At 40.4% G+C, this 19,291-nt stretch overlaps 1 protein-coding gene across 1 annotated transcript; it reads right to left on the reverse strand.

Moving 5' to 3' along the window:
* Window positions 1–2,620: 2,620 nt before the first annotated feature.
* On the reverse strand, window positions 2,621–18,442 carry LOC130249565 (histamine H3 receptor-like). The gene is made up of 4 exons (XM_056484461.1): window positions 18,160–18,442; window positions 15,468–15,634; window positions 12,190–12,964; window positions 2,621–2,640 (listed from the first exon to the last, which is right to left on the reverse strand). Exons 1-4 carry the CDS (start codon window positions 18,404–18,406, stop codon window positions 2,621–2,623), a joined length of 1,209 nt encoding a protein of 402 aa, XP_056340436.1. The 5' UTR covers window positions 18,407–18,442.
* Window positions 18,443–19,291: the final 849 nt, after the last annotated feature.

Below are 19,291 nucleotides of genomic sequence, written 5' to 3' on the forward strand. Positions count from 1 at the left end.
AGTGGGGCCTGTGGATATGAGCATGGGAGAGAACCAAAGTAATTCCTTCGTGTAGAGCCAATGTAAGCAATAGAAGTACCCTTGGTGTGTGGTTTTACACTGTAGGGTCAAGAAGCAGCAAAAATCCAATGCATACAGACACTGACAAAATCTAAAAGAAGAAAAAAATTGTTCCTCTGAGATGTCCAGAGTCCTATGGGTCCATTGTACTGCACGATCTATGCCATCTCTTTGCAGCAGATGAATAAAGAAGGGAGAGTGTTAAATTTCCTGGCATCTATTTTAACACATCCTCCATTCTGGGACCTTAATTATATCCAGGTGGTGTCCAGGTGCAGTTGTCTGGACTATCTCCACTGGGCACATTTGCTTGTAGAATAGTCTGGTTAGAAGCTTTTTTTGTTTTAGAAAAATGTGTTCTCCTGGCCATTTGTTATGGGCTCACACTCTTCCCAAATTTTCCCTATGTCCCCAACCTGAAAAACAGCTAATCAAAGCCACAAATAAAAGAAATCCACTCTGTCAACTGTGAACACTTCTAAGTTTATGCAATACATGGGAATTACTGATTTTTCCAAAATCTGCAGCAAGGGCTTATTATAAGGAGTGCAACATTATTTCTGAGATTAATATAGTTTGGGTTTTTTTCGTTTTGCTCTTGAGACCACCGAATTTCACCATGAAATCAAAAAAATACCCTGGACTTTGTGAAGTAATAATATGAGAAGAAAGAAAATTATAATGATAAATGATGGCACCAATATGCAAGAAGAGCTTGAAGACAAAAAAAAAAAAAAAAAAAAATTAAAAAAAAAAAAAAATTTAAAATAAAAAAACAAAATCAAACCATATTTTGTGAGGCAGAAGCATTTTTCAAACACTACATTTCACCACCAGATTTGGTTATATCCTGCAATCTCAGAGCTAAGTGCTGTCAGAAATGTCATAATGGCAAACTGTGACAGCTTAAATGTGGGTTAGCTAACAAATGCTTTCAATGGTTATATGGTCTGACAATATCATTAACTGAGATAACCAACAAATATCCTCATCCTCAGCAGCCCTCATTCAGAAGATCACAGTCTGGGCTTGATTTGGTTAATATCTGAGGAACTATAAAGGACAGATGATTAAAGAAAATATCTTTTAAGGAGTTATTACAAACTGTCTCAGCTTAAATTAAATGAGAAACACGGGAAAAAAAAGTTTTATAAGTAAAGTCATTAATTTGGAAGAACAAAAGTGCAGGTAAGTCAGCCAAACTAAATATTAAATAAAAAGAAAATGTTCAGCTTTCCAAAGACAAAGGTGACCAGCATGCTAGAACAGGAAGGATGAGACAATATCCTGCCTTAAATTAGAAAAGCAAAATTTTTCAAGTCAGTTAGCAAGTCTCTTTAATAAAGTAATAGGGTTGTGGACAGTGCCATAGGACTAGGGAACAAGGGTATGACCTCCAATTAAGAAGGTGAAAAAATTGACCCATATTTACAGGTCCATTAGAGCCACTTGAATAGCTTGCTAGGCTTTAAAATAGTGTTCTGTGGGGAGTCTAATTAATGATGCAGAGGTAAAAGCAATATGGGATAAAATGCAACATGGGTTTACTAAAGGTAGACCTTGCCAGACTCACTTAATTTCCTTTTTTGAAAAGGGAACGTTGAGGGCAGCAGGGGAGGTATTTCCAGTAAAAATAGGGAAGCATTCATGTCTTTGTATGAGACCCAGGTGATACCATATGGAAAACTGCTACAATCCTGGTCACCCATGTTTCAGGGAGATGCCTTCCAGCTGGAAGAGGCACAGAGAGGTCAGTGGGAAGGTTAGGAAAATGCATGTGAGGTGTCTGTGTGTTCAGCCTAACAAAGGGTGGCTGACTGGGGATGTGTCTGCAGGAATCAGCCTGGGGAAAAGAGACCTAGCTAAAATAAAAAGCACTGGCACGGAAACTATACATACAAAGTGGTCAGAAGTAAATTCAGGCTGGAAGGAAAACGAGCTGCAAAAGATTTGCAGCTCAAGCAAAGGCTTCCAACAAGAGTTGTGGCACAGAAAGCTAACTACAACTCAGGCTGAGCTGCAGGGATGTGAGAAAAGGTGGCCCAACAAAGTGACCAGAGGGTAACTTTGAAATCTCTCAATGAAGATTTCCTCAGTTCCCACTCAATGGTTTCAGAAAATTGCTATGATTTTACATAAAACACATGCTCTGAACTAACTTTGAAATCAAATTATTCAAATTAGCTCATGTTAAGAAACTAGCACAAAACTAGCACTGCTATTAATTTTGCTAGTGGCAGGAGCTGCTGCTGGCTGCTGACAGCATCCCCTTGGCCACCGAAAACCCTTGTCCCATTTTGATGGGGCAGGGTGTGATGAGGACCTAAGTGCCACACTGGTGGATCCCACTTTGCTGCCCCAGATACATTCCCTTCCATTTGAAATCTGTCTTACTTTAGAAGAGTGCTCTTTTTCGTGCTTTTTCACACAGGAGAAGCATTGTGGATTGTGGCACTCTACTTCCTCTGCTTTCGCTTCCCCCAAGAATCAGAACAGATACATAGGAAGAAACTAACAAAAAAAAAAAAAAAAAAAAAAAAAGTAAAACTTGTTGACTGGTTTACACATTTGGAGTGTTGTCTCTAGAGCTAAATGACCTTCACAGGTCACCTCCAACCAAAATTGCTCTGCAGTTATATGAAGTGGTGCTGCAGGTCTTGTCAGCCTCTTCTCTTCTCATGGAAGCTGGAAATAGTTTGGAGCAGAAAGGCTCCATTCGATGCCAGCTGCAGTTTACCTGCAAGGATGGCACTGCAAGACCAAGCCATAAGAAAACTGCTCACAGCATCCCCAAACTAATTAATGTTTGAGGGGAAAACATTTGAACTTTGGGTAACAGTAATTTCAGTGGCGTTGAACACTTTGAGAGGGACATAATGTGTAATCGAGTCAGCTTTGAGCCCTGCTGGATTTGACACCAACTCTGCTGCATGAAGAAGGCTTAGTATTTTTTTTCAAATGTCTGAGGGATGGCCTGCAAATCTGCAGCTAAGCTGTGCTAAAGGTTCAAAGACCATTTATTATTTTCTACTGATCTAAAATCCTTAAATCACCTTAAACTCTTAGCTCACCTAAGATCTTAAAATAGAACTTAAGCTCCCTGTGTCACTGTATCAAGCATTAATCTGATCAATATTTACTAAACTTATGCAGATAAAAGTCTAGGCTTTATCTTATTAAAAAGTTGTGAGGTTTTAGAACTGTCATGACTAAATGTGGCTCTCAGCCAACTTTGCAAAGGCAGTCTGCATTCATGTGAATGTTCATGCTTCAGAGAGAGTTTATTCTCTGTATTGCAGACATCCCTTCTGCATTTGGGGACCCCTTTTTATCATTTATGAGGTAGGGGCCACTATAATAAAGAATAATCAAATTATACCATGCCAGTTTTGTCTGTATGACTAAGGAATGCATCCCACAATACTTGAAGTTTTTATGGATAACTGCGCTCCATCATTTTGTTGTCCTTCAGTGGGGTTTTAGTCGCACGTTGCATAATAATCACAAATATTGTGAAACATAAACAGGCTTGCAGCTAATCTCTTGATTTATTTTTCAGATCTTTGAGAATCATTAAGGTTGGAATAGATATCCAAGATCATTAAATCCAACCCTTGACCAAAAACCATCATGTCCACTGAAGCATCCCACAAAGTGCCACACCTGCCCTTTTTTGTAAACACTTCCAGAGACGGTAACTCCACCACTTCTCTGCTGAGACTCTTACCATGCTTAATCACTTTTTCAGTGAAGATTTTTTCCCTAATATCCAGCCTGAACTTCCCCTGGTGCAAACTGAGGATGTTTCCCCTCATTCTATCATTTCCTGCCTGGAAGAACAGGCCAACACCCACATTGCCACTGCCTCCTTTCAGCTAGTTATAAGAATACCGAGGTCTTCCCTCTGCCTCCTTTTCTCTTCCCTCATTTCCAGAGAAATTTAACTTCCCCTACTCAGCCTTTCACTTACTTCTATCACATCTTTTCTTGTAAACAAAGGGTAGTTTTGCTTTTTCTTTCTGTTCCCTTAATGAAAGGACACAGATGGAAAGATAACTTTGCTTTCCCCTGCACTGAGGACACATCCAGAGCAGTTAAAGATGAAAGTAATAAAAGAAAGGAAAGAAAAGAGGCTTTAGAGGACTAGCATCTCGTGTTACTGGAGCCAGGAACACTACAGTGGAGAGGGAATTAATGGCTCAGCAGAGAAAATGGGCTGCAGCACCTTCATATACCCCAAGACTGAAGGGATGATGGGGCAGCCTAAGGACCCAGCCAAAGCGTGTGCTCAAAGGTCTTCCATGCTAGCCTCATATCTGCTTCACCTTTCCAGCAAGCACCTCAACCACATTCACCCTTGATCAGTAAATAAACAAATTATACTCTGGAAAACTCCTATGACAAGATCCATAGCTTGATTTGAGGTATTAAAGAGGAGTAAATACCTTTTAGGCTATAAACTGGAGCAGGAATTAAGCAAAAGTTTTCAGGTGGATTTTTGTATTTTTTTCAAAACCTGACATTTTGAGAAAAAAACCAAAAACCAGAAGACATTGCCCAGCTTGGAACAGGCAAGCCTGGGGAAGATCATAAGTTAGATAAACCTGCCCTCGATGTTTGCCATTATATGCAAAGATAATTTAGAATTGGAGCCCCTGCAGGCTGGGCTGCCTCTGGTTCTCTGCTGCCCATCTCACACATCTGCCCTCCCCTCTCTGGGACAGCGCACAGCTTTCAAATTCACCTCCCAGCTGTGCAGCTGTGGAGCTTTTTGCCTGTTAGAAAAGCTAAATTGGAGGCTAAGTGCCCTGACTGTCAGCAAAGCACAGCTGATAGCAAGAGCCACCAGGCAGCCACTTCTCTGTGCAGGATGCTGCCCCACCTCAGGCTCAGCCAGAAGCCCTTCAGGTGCCACAGAGGCAGCTTCCCTTTCAATTAATGAATCTGAACTGGGAAGAGCCATGGAGAGGCAGGAATTATGCAGGGCAGTCAAAGGGGACAAGGCAAAGGCTAATGGCCTGAAGCAAGAGAAAAAGACAATCTAAGATGAAAAGATCTTAACAGCAAGGTCTGCCAGGAAGCACCCACAAGAACCCTTATAATGGTTATTTTTGCTTTGGGAGGATCAGGGGAAGGAAGGAGAGGATGCAAAGGCTTTAAGTCTGAGAAATAAACAAACACACTCTAGGAATACTAATCACTACAGAGAGACTTCAAGTTGTTCCACTGTGAGTGAGGTAGTACCCTCTCCATGACCTGGCCAGAAATCTGTAACATTATCAGCAGTGCAAAAGTTCAGCTCACAGTTCTCCCTCTCTGTGAAGCTGACACATCAAAAATTATTTTAAAAAGCCTGTTTTTTAAGTGGGCAATCTAGTAAACTACACTCATGTTGATAGCATCCCTTTTTTAAAGAATCTAGCAAATTTGGAGGGGAAAAGGAGAAAGACTCTGTTTAAACTCTCAGAGCTTTTCCAGCCCAGAGCTGGATATAGTATAGCACTGAATTGCACCTGTCCCCCTGCTGGTTTCCTTTCTCATGAAAAATACATCCAAAGACAACTACTACATCTCTCTGTGGTAATTGATTCACTCAGATCCTTTCTAACATCTAAGAAACTATGACGAGACACTCAAATATGGCTCAAGGTCTTTACCAAAACCAGAGGTGTATTTTGTCTGTTTGCTGTTTTAGTAGGTAACTACTCCTTCTCAGATCCCCCATTTGGTTCAAGTTTCCTACCTGTGCAAATATGCCATCCCACATTACCTAGGAGAAACAAATCTCTGACTCCACAAGAAATAAGTTACACAAGGGCCAGGGCCTAAGCTCTGGACACGGGAAGAATCTCAGAAAGATATGAAATCACCACTTTGCTTCAGTTTTGGCATAAGCTCTTCCTTTTCCAGTCTCTTACATGCCCAGATTCAAGTAGCAAGGAAGACATAAATCTGAATGCTAGATGAGAAAAATATAAAAAAATATAATACTGCCATTCCTTATCAAGAAAAAGAAAAAACCTTACAAGCATTTACATACAGGTTCTTAGAGCACTCTAATTCCAGTACCTCCATCATGATAAAGAGGTGGGATACAACAGCAGGTGCAAGGCTGTAAGAGGAGGTGAATCAGAGGCCAGTGCAATTTGCTGTCATTATACCTGATGCACAATAATAAAAAAATTATATTGTGACATTAAATAGTTCAAAAAACTCAGTAACAGAGAACAGAAGGAAACAGTGCATCAGTATAATACCATAAAAATCAGGTGGTGAGTTAACCTGAGAAGGCATTAGTAGAACAAGCTGAAAATTAATAGATATTTATACACCAAAAATTATTGCAGAAATAGAATACAAATAATATAAACCCTTAAACTTCAGAGGCTTTACTTATTAACTTCCTTGGCTTTATTCCAGAAACTAATTTGGCTCATGTCCTGTAAAGAAGGCATTTGTACTGACATATTGTCTTTGTATATACTTGAGGATTGACTCTACTTGGAGTCATTTGTCAAAAGCAGCAGAACCAGCTGAATGTAAATGTCCCAGCAGGGAACTCCAGTTACAAACATTTTCCCACGTACAAACAGTTCAAGACAGAGTTCAAGTTGCTCAGATCTTTAGAAAGGGAAAGTATTAGAACCAAGATCTGTTTTACTGGGGAAGTTCTCCATCCTCAAAAACTCTGCTGAGCTGACCCCCTTGAAGTTGTCCACTGCAGAGATCAGGCAAAGATCTGCTCTGTTCTTGTTTGGCACAGCTTGGCTGTCTTGGTAAATCCCAATGACTTTAGTAAAGCTAAAGCTCTGATCCATAGGAAATTACTGAGAAACATAACCAAGCACTCATATCCAAAGCTGCCACTTCATTGGTAGTTCAAGATAACTCAAAAGTAAGCTTCTGACAAAGGGCAGCAAGAAGGGTGCAAGAAATGGACTTCTTTAGCAGCAGCTCACAAGTAGAATAGCTTAAATAGCTTAATGAGAAAAAATCCTTCTGTGTCAGAAAAGAGGGGACTTTTTTCTGACAAGCCAATGCTGAGGACCAGCTCTCAGCTCACTTGTGACTTTCTGTCCTTTTCATCTTTAGAGGCCCTGCTTTAAATTCTGAGCACAGGATGATTTCTATGCAGAGCAACTTAGAAAGTTCTGTGCTGACTTATGATTATCTGTGTGACTTAAGTCTTCCTTTCTTTGCCAAGGTAATAAGCCATTCTCCTAATCTTTTCTGCAGCAGAGTAAATATTAGATGTAATACAGCAGATCTGGTGGCAGTTTTAGCAGAAAGGTGCTGGTGTCATATCATGTAGGATTGTACACATAAATGGCACCTTTTGAAAAACCCTCAGATTTGCAAGGTTTAAAAATACCATGTAGCACCAGTGACATCTGCAGGAACTTGCTGGTTGGAACAGCAACAGGAAAAATTGCCAAAATGAGGCTTCTGTGAGAAACTATTGTAAGGAAAGCCAGCAGATGTACCCACAGTGCCTGCCTTCCAGGCATATTTAAGACAAAAATTTTGGGCAGAGTTGTTTAGCAAGGAGAGAAAGTAAATGAATAAGTATACACACAAATGAAGATCAGAGCCAACATTTAAAGGCAAGAAAGATTGATCCAGCTTGAAGTATAGTAGCCAGATTCTGAAAAAAAGGGCTAAAGGGGGCAAGTCTTGAGAGGACAATGCCTAGTGATAACTAGTGATATACAAAACATTCTGCTTTTTCCCTGCTTGCACAGTAAAAAATTGAACTTCACCTTCATCTTCTCTTATTACATGATGCTGTTCCACTTTCACCATGCAAAAATGCAGCCACTCCACTTTATGCCAGTTTACCCTATTTACACTAGGAAAGCTGTTTCTAATGCACTTCATTAACACTGCTGCTAAAACATTGTGTTTAAAATAAATGCATGAAAGTTGAAAACAGGACCAAAGAAAAAAAATTATTTTTCTTCCCTGGATTCATTTTTTGTGTTTCTTGCTTAAAATATCTTTTATGTTTTGTGAAAAAGTTGTATCAATATGACTGGGGAACTGTTGAGCAAGGCACAGAGAATATAGATCAGCTCTAGGGTCCCCAACATAGGAAGGATATTGACCTGTTGAAGCAGATCCAGAGGAGGGATATAAAGATGATCAGAGGACTGGAACATCTTTCCTATGAGGACAGGCTGAGAGAGTTGGGGTTGTTCAGCCTGAGAAGGTTGTTCAGCTCCAGGGAGACCTTGAAACAACCTTCCAGTACCTAAAGGGGGCTACAAGAGAGTTGGAGAGGGATTTTTTATAAGGGCATGTGGTGATAGGACAAGAGGAAATGGCTTTAAACTGAAAGAGGGCAGGTTTAGATTAGATATTAGGAAGAAATTCAAGGGTGGTAAGACACTGACACGGGTTGTCCACAGAAGCTGTGGATGCCCCATCCCTGGAAGTGTTCAAGGCCAGGTTGAATGGAGCTTTGTGCAACCTGATCTACTGGAATGTGTCCCTGCCCAGGTACAGATGATCTAAAAGTCCCTTCCAGTTTCTCTGCTGGAAATAATATCTACATCAGAAGAATAAAGAGACTAATCTAGCCCCTACCTAACCAAAGTCCATTTCGCTTTCCCATCAGCTTCTTTCTGACTTCTCTAGACCAACTAGATCCACAACTTATTTCCCAGTACAGTGGCAAAGGCTGACAAAAATATGCCAGAGGTACTACTGAAATGTCTGACCTCTAAAACCAAGTTTTGCACCAAGAAGCACTGTCCCACTAGAGTGTTTATTCTGACAACTTGTAACACATCAAGTCACCCTAAATGGAGGTAGTATCACGTGTTTCACTGCCCCTCAGAGCACCTAAGTCTGTCCTCCACATCTTATATCAACTAACCTCAACTTGCTTTTCCTTGGCTTTGCTCAGGGCACTGCTGCAGAATTCATAAGGCCTTAGTCAGCTTATAAATAAATCCCTGTTGATGCCAGCACTCAGCTCTTCTGGCCTGTACCAAAGAGTTGTGGCAGAGACCAGGCTGGTATGAGAAGGAAGCAGAAGACGTGAGCAAGGAAGAGGAAGAACAGAAAAAAAGGTAACACGTAGATATAAGATTATGTGTCCTTATCTACACATGGCAATAGCTAAATTTTTAAAATACTTTTTTGATAAGCTAACCAGAATGAAATCTTTATCTCTGTATTGCTGACACAGTCAAAAAGCATGTCTTATAAACTTGAAGGAGGATTTGGTCTAAAAGCTGACACAGAAGGATCTGTTTGCACGTGTTCAACACTACAAGTTGACTTCACAAGTTGCATTTTAAAATAATGACAAAAACTTTGCAAGTGAAAGACTGGTATATGCTGTGCTTATAGTGGGTGTAGTGGCTCTCGTGTTTTGTGTTCTGACATGCTTTGAAGATACACATATGCTGACTTTTAGCGGTAGTTACAAGCCCAACTGGCCAAAATCTTATAACAAATGCAAGAAATAGGTCTTCAAAATAGTTTATATCGAATATTAGAGTTCTCACCTCATATTTGAGAGACAATACTTCTTACATTGCTGAATACACATGTAATTTGTGTAAGTAGAACAGTATAAATTATCATATAGTATAGCAAAACATGTAACTGTGATTAAATGATAGTTCAGCCTAGAACAACATTCAGAAGACTGCTACGTAAAATATACTAATATACTATATGAATATAAACCAAATAAAACCAGAAGACAAAATGGACACCAAATACCTCTCACATTTCCTTAGTTTTCACTCTTCCATTTATTTCCTAGCCTCACAGTTACTGACCATGTGATGAAAATAAATTATTTACATTTTAAAGTCACACCTGTTTATTTAGTAAGGAAGTTAGTACCTGGTAATTCCAGAGCCATGCAAGCAAACAGCCCTTAACAGTATGGAAAGTATGTATTGAGAGATCACCTCCAAACTGTCTCAGCTCTCCCCACACATACTACAGGCAGCCATCAAGACCAGCCATTTTCCTGGCTCATGCAGAAAAACAAACATAGCCTTACAGTGTGTGAAAGAAATACACCCATTTATCACAACCTCCAGCTGAGGGATTGTAACAGAAACAAAACTGGATTTCCACCCCCACAGGGAGTAAGAACGAATACTTCTCTTTCTATGATCTCTCACAGCTACATCTGAAGAAGGCTGGTTTCTTGCAGAATAGTTGGACATCCATATAAATCCTTTACACACCTGAATTCTCAACTGCTGCATATGAGCAAATATAGCAAACAAAGTCCTTCTGCAGAGAATACATATATCCAAGTGTCTTGGTTTGATTTGGGTTTGTCAATTTTAATATATTTAATTTTTTTTAGAGATAGAATTTAGGAGCAAAGACAAGGCAGGCCTAAAACTTAAAAGGGTATAAGAAAAAAATTATTAGTAACACAGAAAAAAAGAAATTCAGAACAAAATTTCCAGATCATTCCTCTTCCCTTCTCTCTCACCTTTCACATTTCTCAACAACAACATATGGAGAATGCTTCAGTCAGTTTTCCGCTTAAATAATAATTTCAGTTCACTCTAGAGAAAAAAGTTCCCTTTTTTTTTTTGCTTTAGGCATAACGGGTGTCTTCACTTTCACTTGCATCTGCCTGTGGAAAAATCTGCAAATCGTGAACTTCCTCCCATCTTCACAGTCTTTCTGGAGCTGTGTTATATGGGTTATGTTACACACATTTTTTTATTACTTTTAAGGGCAAGCTGTTCAAAGACAAAATTCTCTTCGTTTCTTTTTCCATTAAATGTCTCTGCCCATCTTTCCAGTCTCTAAAACAAAGAGCCCCATTCCCTCAGGGCAAAAGATCTTTTTCTTTAAGCACTTTAACCCCCCTTAATTAATTTTTTACAGTTTAAAAGAATTTCAGTGTAGTTCAGTCTTTTTATAGCTCACAAAACAAAAGGTTTTTCAACTACTGATCAGTGGCATCTCTTCAATCTCTTCCTATCTGGAAACCTAGCTTTCATTTCACTGACTTCAGTATACTCTTTGCTTTATTCCTCTCATTCAGGGGAGCTCAGGAGATCTGCAGTCATATTCAGGCATTAGAAGGGTTAAAATCGCACCCAGAAGGTGAAGGAGCTGGGCCAAGCTGGGCTACTCTCTCTCCTGGCTGCTTTCAAAATGGCAGCACAAGGCCCGGCCGAGCCGTGGCCACACTGGGGGGGACCAGGACCCCAGCAAAGGCCTTTCCCCCCGGCCACCAGGGCCCCCCAACAAAAAACAGGGAGGGGGGGGACCTCAGTGGCTCCTCCAGCCCTGCCCGGCCAGGCCACAAGGGGAGGAGAGGGGGCCGGGCCGGGCAGGGCCGAGCCGGGGCCGGGCCGATGGTTCCCCGCCTGGAGGCCGGAAGACAAAAGAGAACGGATTAACTTTACCAATGTGATTCATGAAAGAGAAATAACTCTTTAATTGGTTACCCGGGCTGTCAACTACCAAATTAGCCCTCCGACTGGTGCCCACAGCCCGCAGAGGAAGCTCCCAGAGAGGAAACAGCCCTCCTCTCAGGCTCTTCTCAGGCAACACCCCACCAAAACCAGCACACCAAGCTTTTGAAAGTAGTTCCTCTATGCTTCTGACGGCCAAAACCTTTAGTGAAAGGAAGCAATCCTGCTATGTGCCTGACAACAAAAATAATAACTTCATTGGATGTTTCATATAGGCAAAAATCAGGTTCTGGATGCAAATTATTTAACAGAAATAGAACAGAGAGGATAACAACTTTAGAATATTATTGACCCTATGGGTAACATACAACTTTATCATATTTTTAACTAATATCACCTGTGAACACAAATATAAGTGGTACTGCAACTGAAGACAATATTTTCAGCAATCAGAAGTAAGGTAATGTAGATAGATTACTAGGCAAAGTGAGACAGAGGCAATAGCCTTTAACTGGCCAATTAAAATAGCTGGGAAAAGTACAAAAATATTGGTTATCCACATTTGTCTGCAGGAGGACATTTCACAGAAGGCCAATTTAGATTTTCCTACTAGCTTAATCTCCTGGAAAAGATAAAATCTAGTTTCAAAGAGTGGCTGCTTACATTACTCATCCAGCTCTTCTCAGACCTTGTTTATCTTTTTCCTTCTAAAAAGAACCTGATCTCAATGATGGAAATTTTTTGTGACATAGTATTTTCAGAAAAGCCATTCGAAATTTAACATGACACAGGGGGTAAAGAAATGGGTTCAAAGAAGAATTGATCCATAAAAGCCAAAAGGTTGCTTCATACAGGAAGTTATAGACACAGGTTCCCTGGCAGGCCCCACGGATAATCATTAATAAAGAGTATGGAGCCCAGCAAATGGCAAACACACAGACAATTATGGCGAGAGACTTCGCTATTTTCTTGTCCCGCTGCAGTTTTGATCCAGTCTTTGAAGAGAAGGAAGCAGAAAAATCAGTTTCTGGGGTTACAGAATTGCCTCTGGATGGAGATGAGCAGTCAGTTTCCAAAGACTCTTTCTTTGGTCTCATGGAAGAAGAAACACTGTCCTCTGCTTCTGAGGAAGGAGACGATGCCCCTGGCCTGGGCAGGCCACAAAACCTCCAGGACAGGCTGCTGCTCCTGGCAGACTCACAGTCCTGCACGCTGCCCCGCCGCTGGCGCCTCTGGATGTTGTGGAAGATGTGCATGTTGAAGTAGGTCACCAGGAGCAGCGGCACAAAGAACTCCAGGGTGGATGCACTCAGCAGGAAGTACCAGTTGTGGAGGAACTCAGCGTGGCACTGATCCACAGGGACCACACTGTGTCCGGCCACGTGCTCCCAAAACAAGATGGCTGGGCAGTACAGGAGGAAGGCTAAGACCCAGATGGCCACCATCTCAATGGCAGGGTTGGATGTTAGTCCCTGCTGGGCTCTGTAAGATACCTGCGAGGGAAAAAAATACATTAAAACTTCAGACTTGTAGAGACTCATTTCAGAACTAAAAGAAGCAACAGGGGATGAACTCAGGAGACACTTGGAAATACAGAGTTGTGGCTGTGCTGATCAGCTGAAACTCACCCAAGCACATTTATTTCATTGATGCAGATGGAGCATAGGGTTGTGTCTCTACAAGTCAATGTCACCATACCAGGGTCTAGGTCCAGGGAATAAAACATGATCATCCATCAGTACCTAGTAATTTGGTATGCCTTGCTTGAGACACCTATGTGTTGGGATTGTTATGGGTTTAGGTCTTCAAAGAGCAGAGAAGCTGTTAGTTGCTGTGAAATTATTTATTGTAAAGGCACATCAGTTTCAAAAGGCAAAGAGTCCCAAGTTATTAAAGTCCATGCTAAAAGCTTTTGGCATAGAGTCCCAAATAGAATCAAGTCTCAACTAGAAGTAGAAGCAGCTCCTGGAGCAAGGCCCCAGGAGAGCCAAAGTTGCAGCCCCAGCTCCTGTCTTCTTCTGGGCAATGATGATGGTGGTGAGGAGAGAGAGAAGAGAGAGAGTCTCTCCCCAGTGCACAGATTCTTATTTACAAATTACTCAATGAGCTTAAAACACAAATCTGAAGCATTTCTTCTAAACGTATTAGAATTCTGGTTCTATAATACGAAAGTTTGCATATAATTTGTGCATATAGCCTATCTGTTTTATCTGAAGAATATAAGTAATATTCTTACTGTATTTTCATCATGTCTAAAACTATGTTTCTGAGCTCTCACTGAGACTTGTTTCTGAAACTTGTTTTCTGCACTAATGTCTAGAACTAGGTTTTTGAGCTCTCACTGAAGCTTGTTTTTCACACTAAATTCTAGGGCTTTTACTTTTTAAGACATTTAAAACATATTCTTACTTACTTAAACTTACTTACTTACTTAAAACTTAAACTTACACCTCTATTTCATGTATGAGTGGCTTAATATACTTTAATCCATCCAAAGGTTTTAATTGGATTCCTGCGCTCTGATCTCTCTCTGAAGAATTCAGAGAGGCCTCTGTTTCACACACTCCAACACCTAGGTCTGAAGTGCCAAAGGAATTAGCACTTTATAGCTGTTGGGGGCATGACTCCCACTCACTGGAAACTGTGCTGCTTTTTACAGCATTTTACGAACAAATAATGGTATGCATCATGGTGCTCAACAGAAAAGGTGGCACACAGATTTAACCTGTAAGAAAATTTTTTACTAGATAATTTATGAGGATGAAGGGATACTACACCTGCACCACAGCCCTGAGCTGATGAAACTAAAAAAATCATCAATTTCCTTCCTTCTCCATCCACTCCAGGGCCAGTACATATTTTCCACTATATATTGCAGAACAGATAGATATAATGTAGCTCACATCCTGCTTCATCCCTTTGGCAGGATGAATGTGTAATTCTGCAAGCTTAGACATCCAACTGATAACAAAAGTTTGAGTTAATGCCACTAGAACTATCATACAAATGTCCATAGGTCTTATTTGTATTTGTATAGGTGACCTGATTTTTGGACTTTCTAAATGATGAGTCTTTGGCTTTCCAGCATAAGGTTTCTTACACACCAAAAATTTTGGTGTTTGGTTTCCAAGATATTTTCCTTAAATAAAATAAATTAATAAAATTTAATAAAAAGTTACAGGAAGTTGAATTAATTACCACAAATAAGACTGAAATTCGATTGCATGAAGTTACGTTGACAGTCTCATACACACAAAAGAGCTGGAACCTTTAGTTCTCTGTGACATTCCCTGCCTTTTGAGCTAACAGTGTGGCTGGTGAGAAATCCTGGCCTCTACCCCTAGCATGGCTCAAGACATAAAGCTCACACAGGTGTGTAGGATTCTCTGCAGAAAGCAGAGATAGAATGTGTCCAAAGTTTGGGGTTCTGCTCCAGGCACAAAGAGGAGTTTATTGCTGCATATCTACAATGCAGCATTGATTGCAGTCTGCCCTTTGTCCCACTTTCTGCCTGTTTGCTCTTGCTCCCAGTCTCATCCAGAATCATTTTTGACCACATCTCAGGTCTAGATACCCTCCCAAGTATCCTCTATTTCACTGCCTAGCTGCCCTGTCTTTTCCTTTCATGCCTAATTTTAGGCCCAAACCCAAATCCAGTTTACTCTAAATTTCCTCTTTCTCTGGTTCTTTTTTTACCAGTCTGCTGCCTTACCCTTTTTACCCCCTAGACTGCCTTTCCTCAGTCAGTAACACAACAGCAGCTTGCAGCAGAAATTGTGAGAAAAGTCCTGGTTGACTGGCTCTGCACTGAAGCATGCCCAATGTAGAATATTCACCCCATCTGGCTGCAAAATTTCTAATTATCACCACATGCCAGTATATTTTTGAGGGGTATTATCATTATCATTTGGGCTTATACTCATCAACATGGCAAAGGTTGGTATAAGTAGAGCAGTCCAAGTTAAAAATCAGAGAGGCTCTAAACAGAATACTTACAGCTTTAGTAACTGAGAGGAAACGGTCATAGCTGATAAGAACAATGTTAAACACTGAAGCTGTGCAGAGGAGATAGTCCATGACCAGCCAGAGCTTGCACAGGCCTCTTCCCAAGTGCCATTTCCCTGTCAGGCTGTAAGGGATGTATAGGGGCATACAGAACACACCTGAGGAAAGCAACCACAAAGACACCATGCAGTTCATAGGGATTGCAAACTCCTGGAAGCAAAGAAACACACTGTTTTGGTATTTGGGTAAAAAAAAAAATCAACAAATCCATTAAGGTGGATATGTAATTTATGCACATAAATTCTTAAATTCTCATGAAATCTGATGGTGACTTCCTATGTCTTAGATCTTAGTGTGATTTATGTATGCTGATTGTTGAAAATAAGCTGAAAGCAATTCAGCAAAGAAGGATTTACTGAAGAAGAAAATCCAAGTCTAACCAACTTAGATTCTCTAAAGGTATCAAATTAGTGTTTCAGCATATATGCACTGTGATTGCATTCTGATAGATAACCTCATCATTGTATTTCCTCTATTCTTTCATCTTTATTAGAATTTTCCCTCAAACACATCTGCAGATGTTGACAATGGCAGTTATTCCTGTAAGATTGGGCAATCTGTGGTGTTCTAGCAGAGACAGAGAAGACACAGCAGAAGTATGGAACTTTTTTAAGGAGTGTTTTAATCTCATGCTTCTTCTCTACCTGAGAATAACTCCAAAACTATTCTGGTTTGTTAAATTTGTGTTTTGTCCAAAAGACTTTCCACTGAAGTACTTCATTAAGAAAATCATGTTTGTGTTTTATTTTTAAGCCAGCAACTTCTTCATTTTAACATTTACATTCTTTCAAAAGAGTGGTGCAATAGCTGTTTCTACATTCTTGAAAATGCTGATCTACCAGACACAAATAGAAAATTGTATGGCACTTCAAGATCCATTTTAAACTCTCCTGATTATTCTTTTCCTGACATGCCCATCAAGATCTTAGAAGTTATTAAATATATCCAGGTGATGTGGTTCACTGACAACAAAACTCTGGCAACAAATGAGCTGACAGAGTGTTATCAACAGGGAAATGCTCACAGTGCTCTCAATACAGATGGGTTATTTTAACATATTCCTTAAATACAAGCAGCATCACTTTGGTACTAATAATTTTTCATGGCTGCTGATAATAGCTACTGTTCTCATGAACTTCAATAAGATCAATGCTTGGCTCCATATCAAAAAATAATGAGTGCTTTTAGTTATACATACAAATAGAGAGGCAAACCCCAGGTTTTAGACATTGATATTTGAAGCTATTCCTAATTTTACTAATTAGTGGATGCAAAAGATGAGTCACATCCGTGGAAAGATTCCAGAAATTTAATAAATTAAAAAAAAAAAAAAAAAAAAAAAAAAAAAAAAAAACTAATCCCACAGCAGTTTCAGAAAATAAAGTATTTCCTGACCAATATCAGAGATAAAATCTTAGATTTACTATGGGTCTTTATAGGCAAATGTAAGGCACCAGCCACAAAGAACAGATGCAAAAGGTAGATATTTAATTCTCCTGACTAAACTATGAGATATGAGGAGAAACAGACTTTTGCAGAAGACCTGAGCAATGAAATAGCAGCTCCAGCAAATTGACTTAGCAGGAAAGCAAAGGCTTCATCACATATGCATCGTATGGTTTCTGCCCCTGAATAAGGCAACACATATTATAAATGGCATAAACGAAGGAAAACCTTAAAGGCTAAACTAATTCACTTCACTACACAGCACTGACAAAGGAACAGCATTTGGGGAGATGGTATGTCAGAAATGCAGTAGGTCGGTGGCCACGATTTCCTTTCTCACAGCTCAATGAGTCTCCGTGACCATCCTGAGGAGAAAGCCTTTGTGTGCAGACATACCTCCTTGCCAGCCTCAAGCCAAGACATTGGCTGGCACATCTGCCACAGGACTATGGTTTTGTCAGTCTTTCTCTTCTGTATGGGCTCTTTCCCTGGCTTCAGCCATGGAGGAGTGCTGCAAAAGGCGTTCACTCCACCACCACCTCACCTGGTACCACCAGCCAGGGCTGGATCCACGGCAGCTCCAGCAACCAACTGTCCTGGGGTTCTGCAGTGATGCTATGGGAAGAGGGCACCAATAATGAATATAGATGAGAGATGCCAGCAGGGTATCAAACAACCCATTGGATCAATAGCCTGTGTTAAGCTGAATCCAGTAAAAAATCCTGGTGATAAAGTGTCTTTCTGCAATGTAATACATTCATAAACCATTAGTACTATGTGGAGAAGTAATTCATTTACCTGGATGTATCACACATAGCTGTCAAATATAAGGATGTTCTGAAGTGTGAGATGAGCACTCTTGCAGGAGAGGCAAGGGTAAATCATAAACTGTTGCAAACAACCTCTTCAAAAAGTATTCACATATAATAATCACTCCTTCTTCTTGAACCAACATTAAAAGTATTTATATGAAAAAGCATGCATTTGTCATTATAACATATTTTGAGACATATTGGGCTATTAAAATACTTCATGCAGCTTCCACCATTCCCCATCCTCCCCCAGACACAGTTGAAAAATAGCTCTGTCAGAAGAAAACACACAGAAAATGAACACCAATGCTTCTCCTAAGACTCCTACTACACAACTAGCACACAGCTCCACAGCTCTGACTTACCCACTGCAAAGTCAGAAACAGCAAGATTCAGAAAGAAATAGTTACTCCGATGCCTGAGGTTTTTGTCCATGATGAAAGCAAGGATCACCAGGATGTTTCCAAGGATGGTCACCAGACTCAGCAGCACCATGAGGAGAGCCAGCAGCACCAAAACACCCAGTGAGAACCTGGAGCTTGGTGACAGGATGGGCGAAGTCTCGTTACACGTCGCAGCCGCGTGCGGAATTTCAGCAGTGATGTTGTGCATGGTGGGTATCCAGGTCAGGCCAGCCTGGGAAGGAAGCTGTATCTGGCAAAGTTATCCAAAAGGTTGAGACAAGTCTATTAACAGGCTGGGCTGAGTACTGAAACATGAAAAGAAAAGATTCACAATATCAAAAAAATGGAACACAAGACCTCAAGACCTGGACTGTGACATTTCTTGATCTGAATGCACCTATTGGCTTTAGAAAAGACACCTCATAAGCTGTGTATTTCCTGACAAGGATCCTTATCTACTGATGTCAAAAAATCTTGTCTGAAGATAACATTTTCACAGTCAAGCAGTTTGCATATTAGCAATGTGTAAGCAATGGTTTTACACATCAAGTTTTGCTGAAGCTAAAACCATATCTCATCTTCGCTTCCACAGTGGTGAACAAGATGAAAATCATTACATTTCTATTTCCCTTACAGTAAAAAATGTAGACATTTTTCCACTTGCTGCTATACCACTTTTCAAATTTAACAGTTAATAACAGAGAGATATTTCTTAGTGTTGCTGGTTACAGAACATTTGTAATAGAGTTACATGCAGCAGGAGCATCACCAGTATCTCTTTTAGCTCACCCTAACCAGAAGCTCTGGGGAAAACAAATCAAATACTTGAACTTTGGAGGTCTTTATAGTGTGGCCCATCTAATCCTACACCTCCCAAGTATTCCTAGATAAGCTTTTACTCCATGAAATACCAAGTCTTTAGCCCTTTTCAAGTGTGATAAAAGATATCCCCTCCTCATCACAACTACATTTATTTTGGTAGGCTATGGCTGTGGCTGAGACTCACTGAATCTATAGCAGCATGGCACACCGAGTGACCAGCATTTCAAACTGCAGCCATAACGCCAGGTGCTTGGAAGATGTAGGGCAAGAA

The sequence above is a fragment of the Oenanthe melanoleuca genome, chromosome 2, assembly GCF_029582105.1.
Source record: "Oenanthe melanoleuca isolate GR-GAL-2019-014 chromosome 2, OMel1.0, whole genome shotgun sequence".
NCBI classification, from domain to species: Eukaryota; Metazoa; Chordata; class Aves; order Passeriformes; family Muscicapidae; genus Oenanthe; species Oenanthe melanoleuca.

Bases quoted from the DNA above. Each gene is read 5' to 3' on its own strand.
- LOC130249565 (XM_056484461.1), bottom strand. From the start codon at position 18,406: ATGCACAACATCACTGCTGAAATTCCGCACGCGGCTGCGACGTGTAAC. The intron at 15,635-18,159 runs GTAAGTCAGAGC...TGCTTTCCTCAG, and splicing joins TGTTTCTGACTTTGCAGTGG to GTGTGTTCTGTATGCCCCTA. The intron at 2,641-12,189 runs GTTCTTTTTAGA...TTAGCTCTAGAG, and splicing joins ATTTCCATCATTGAGATCAG to ACAACACTCCAAATGTGTAA.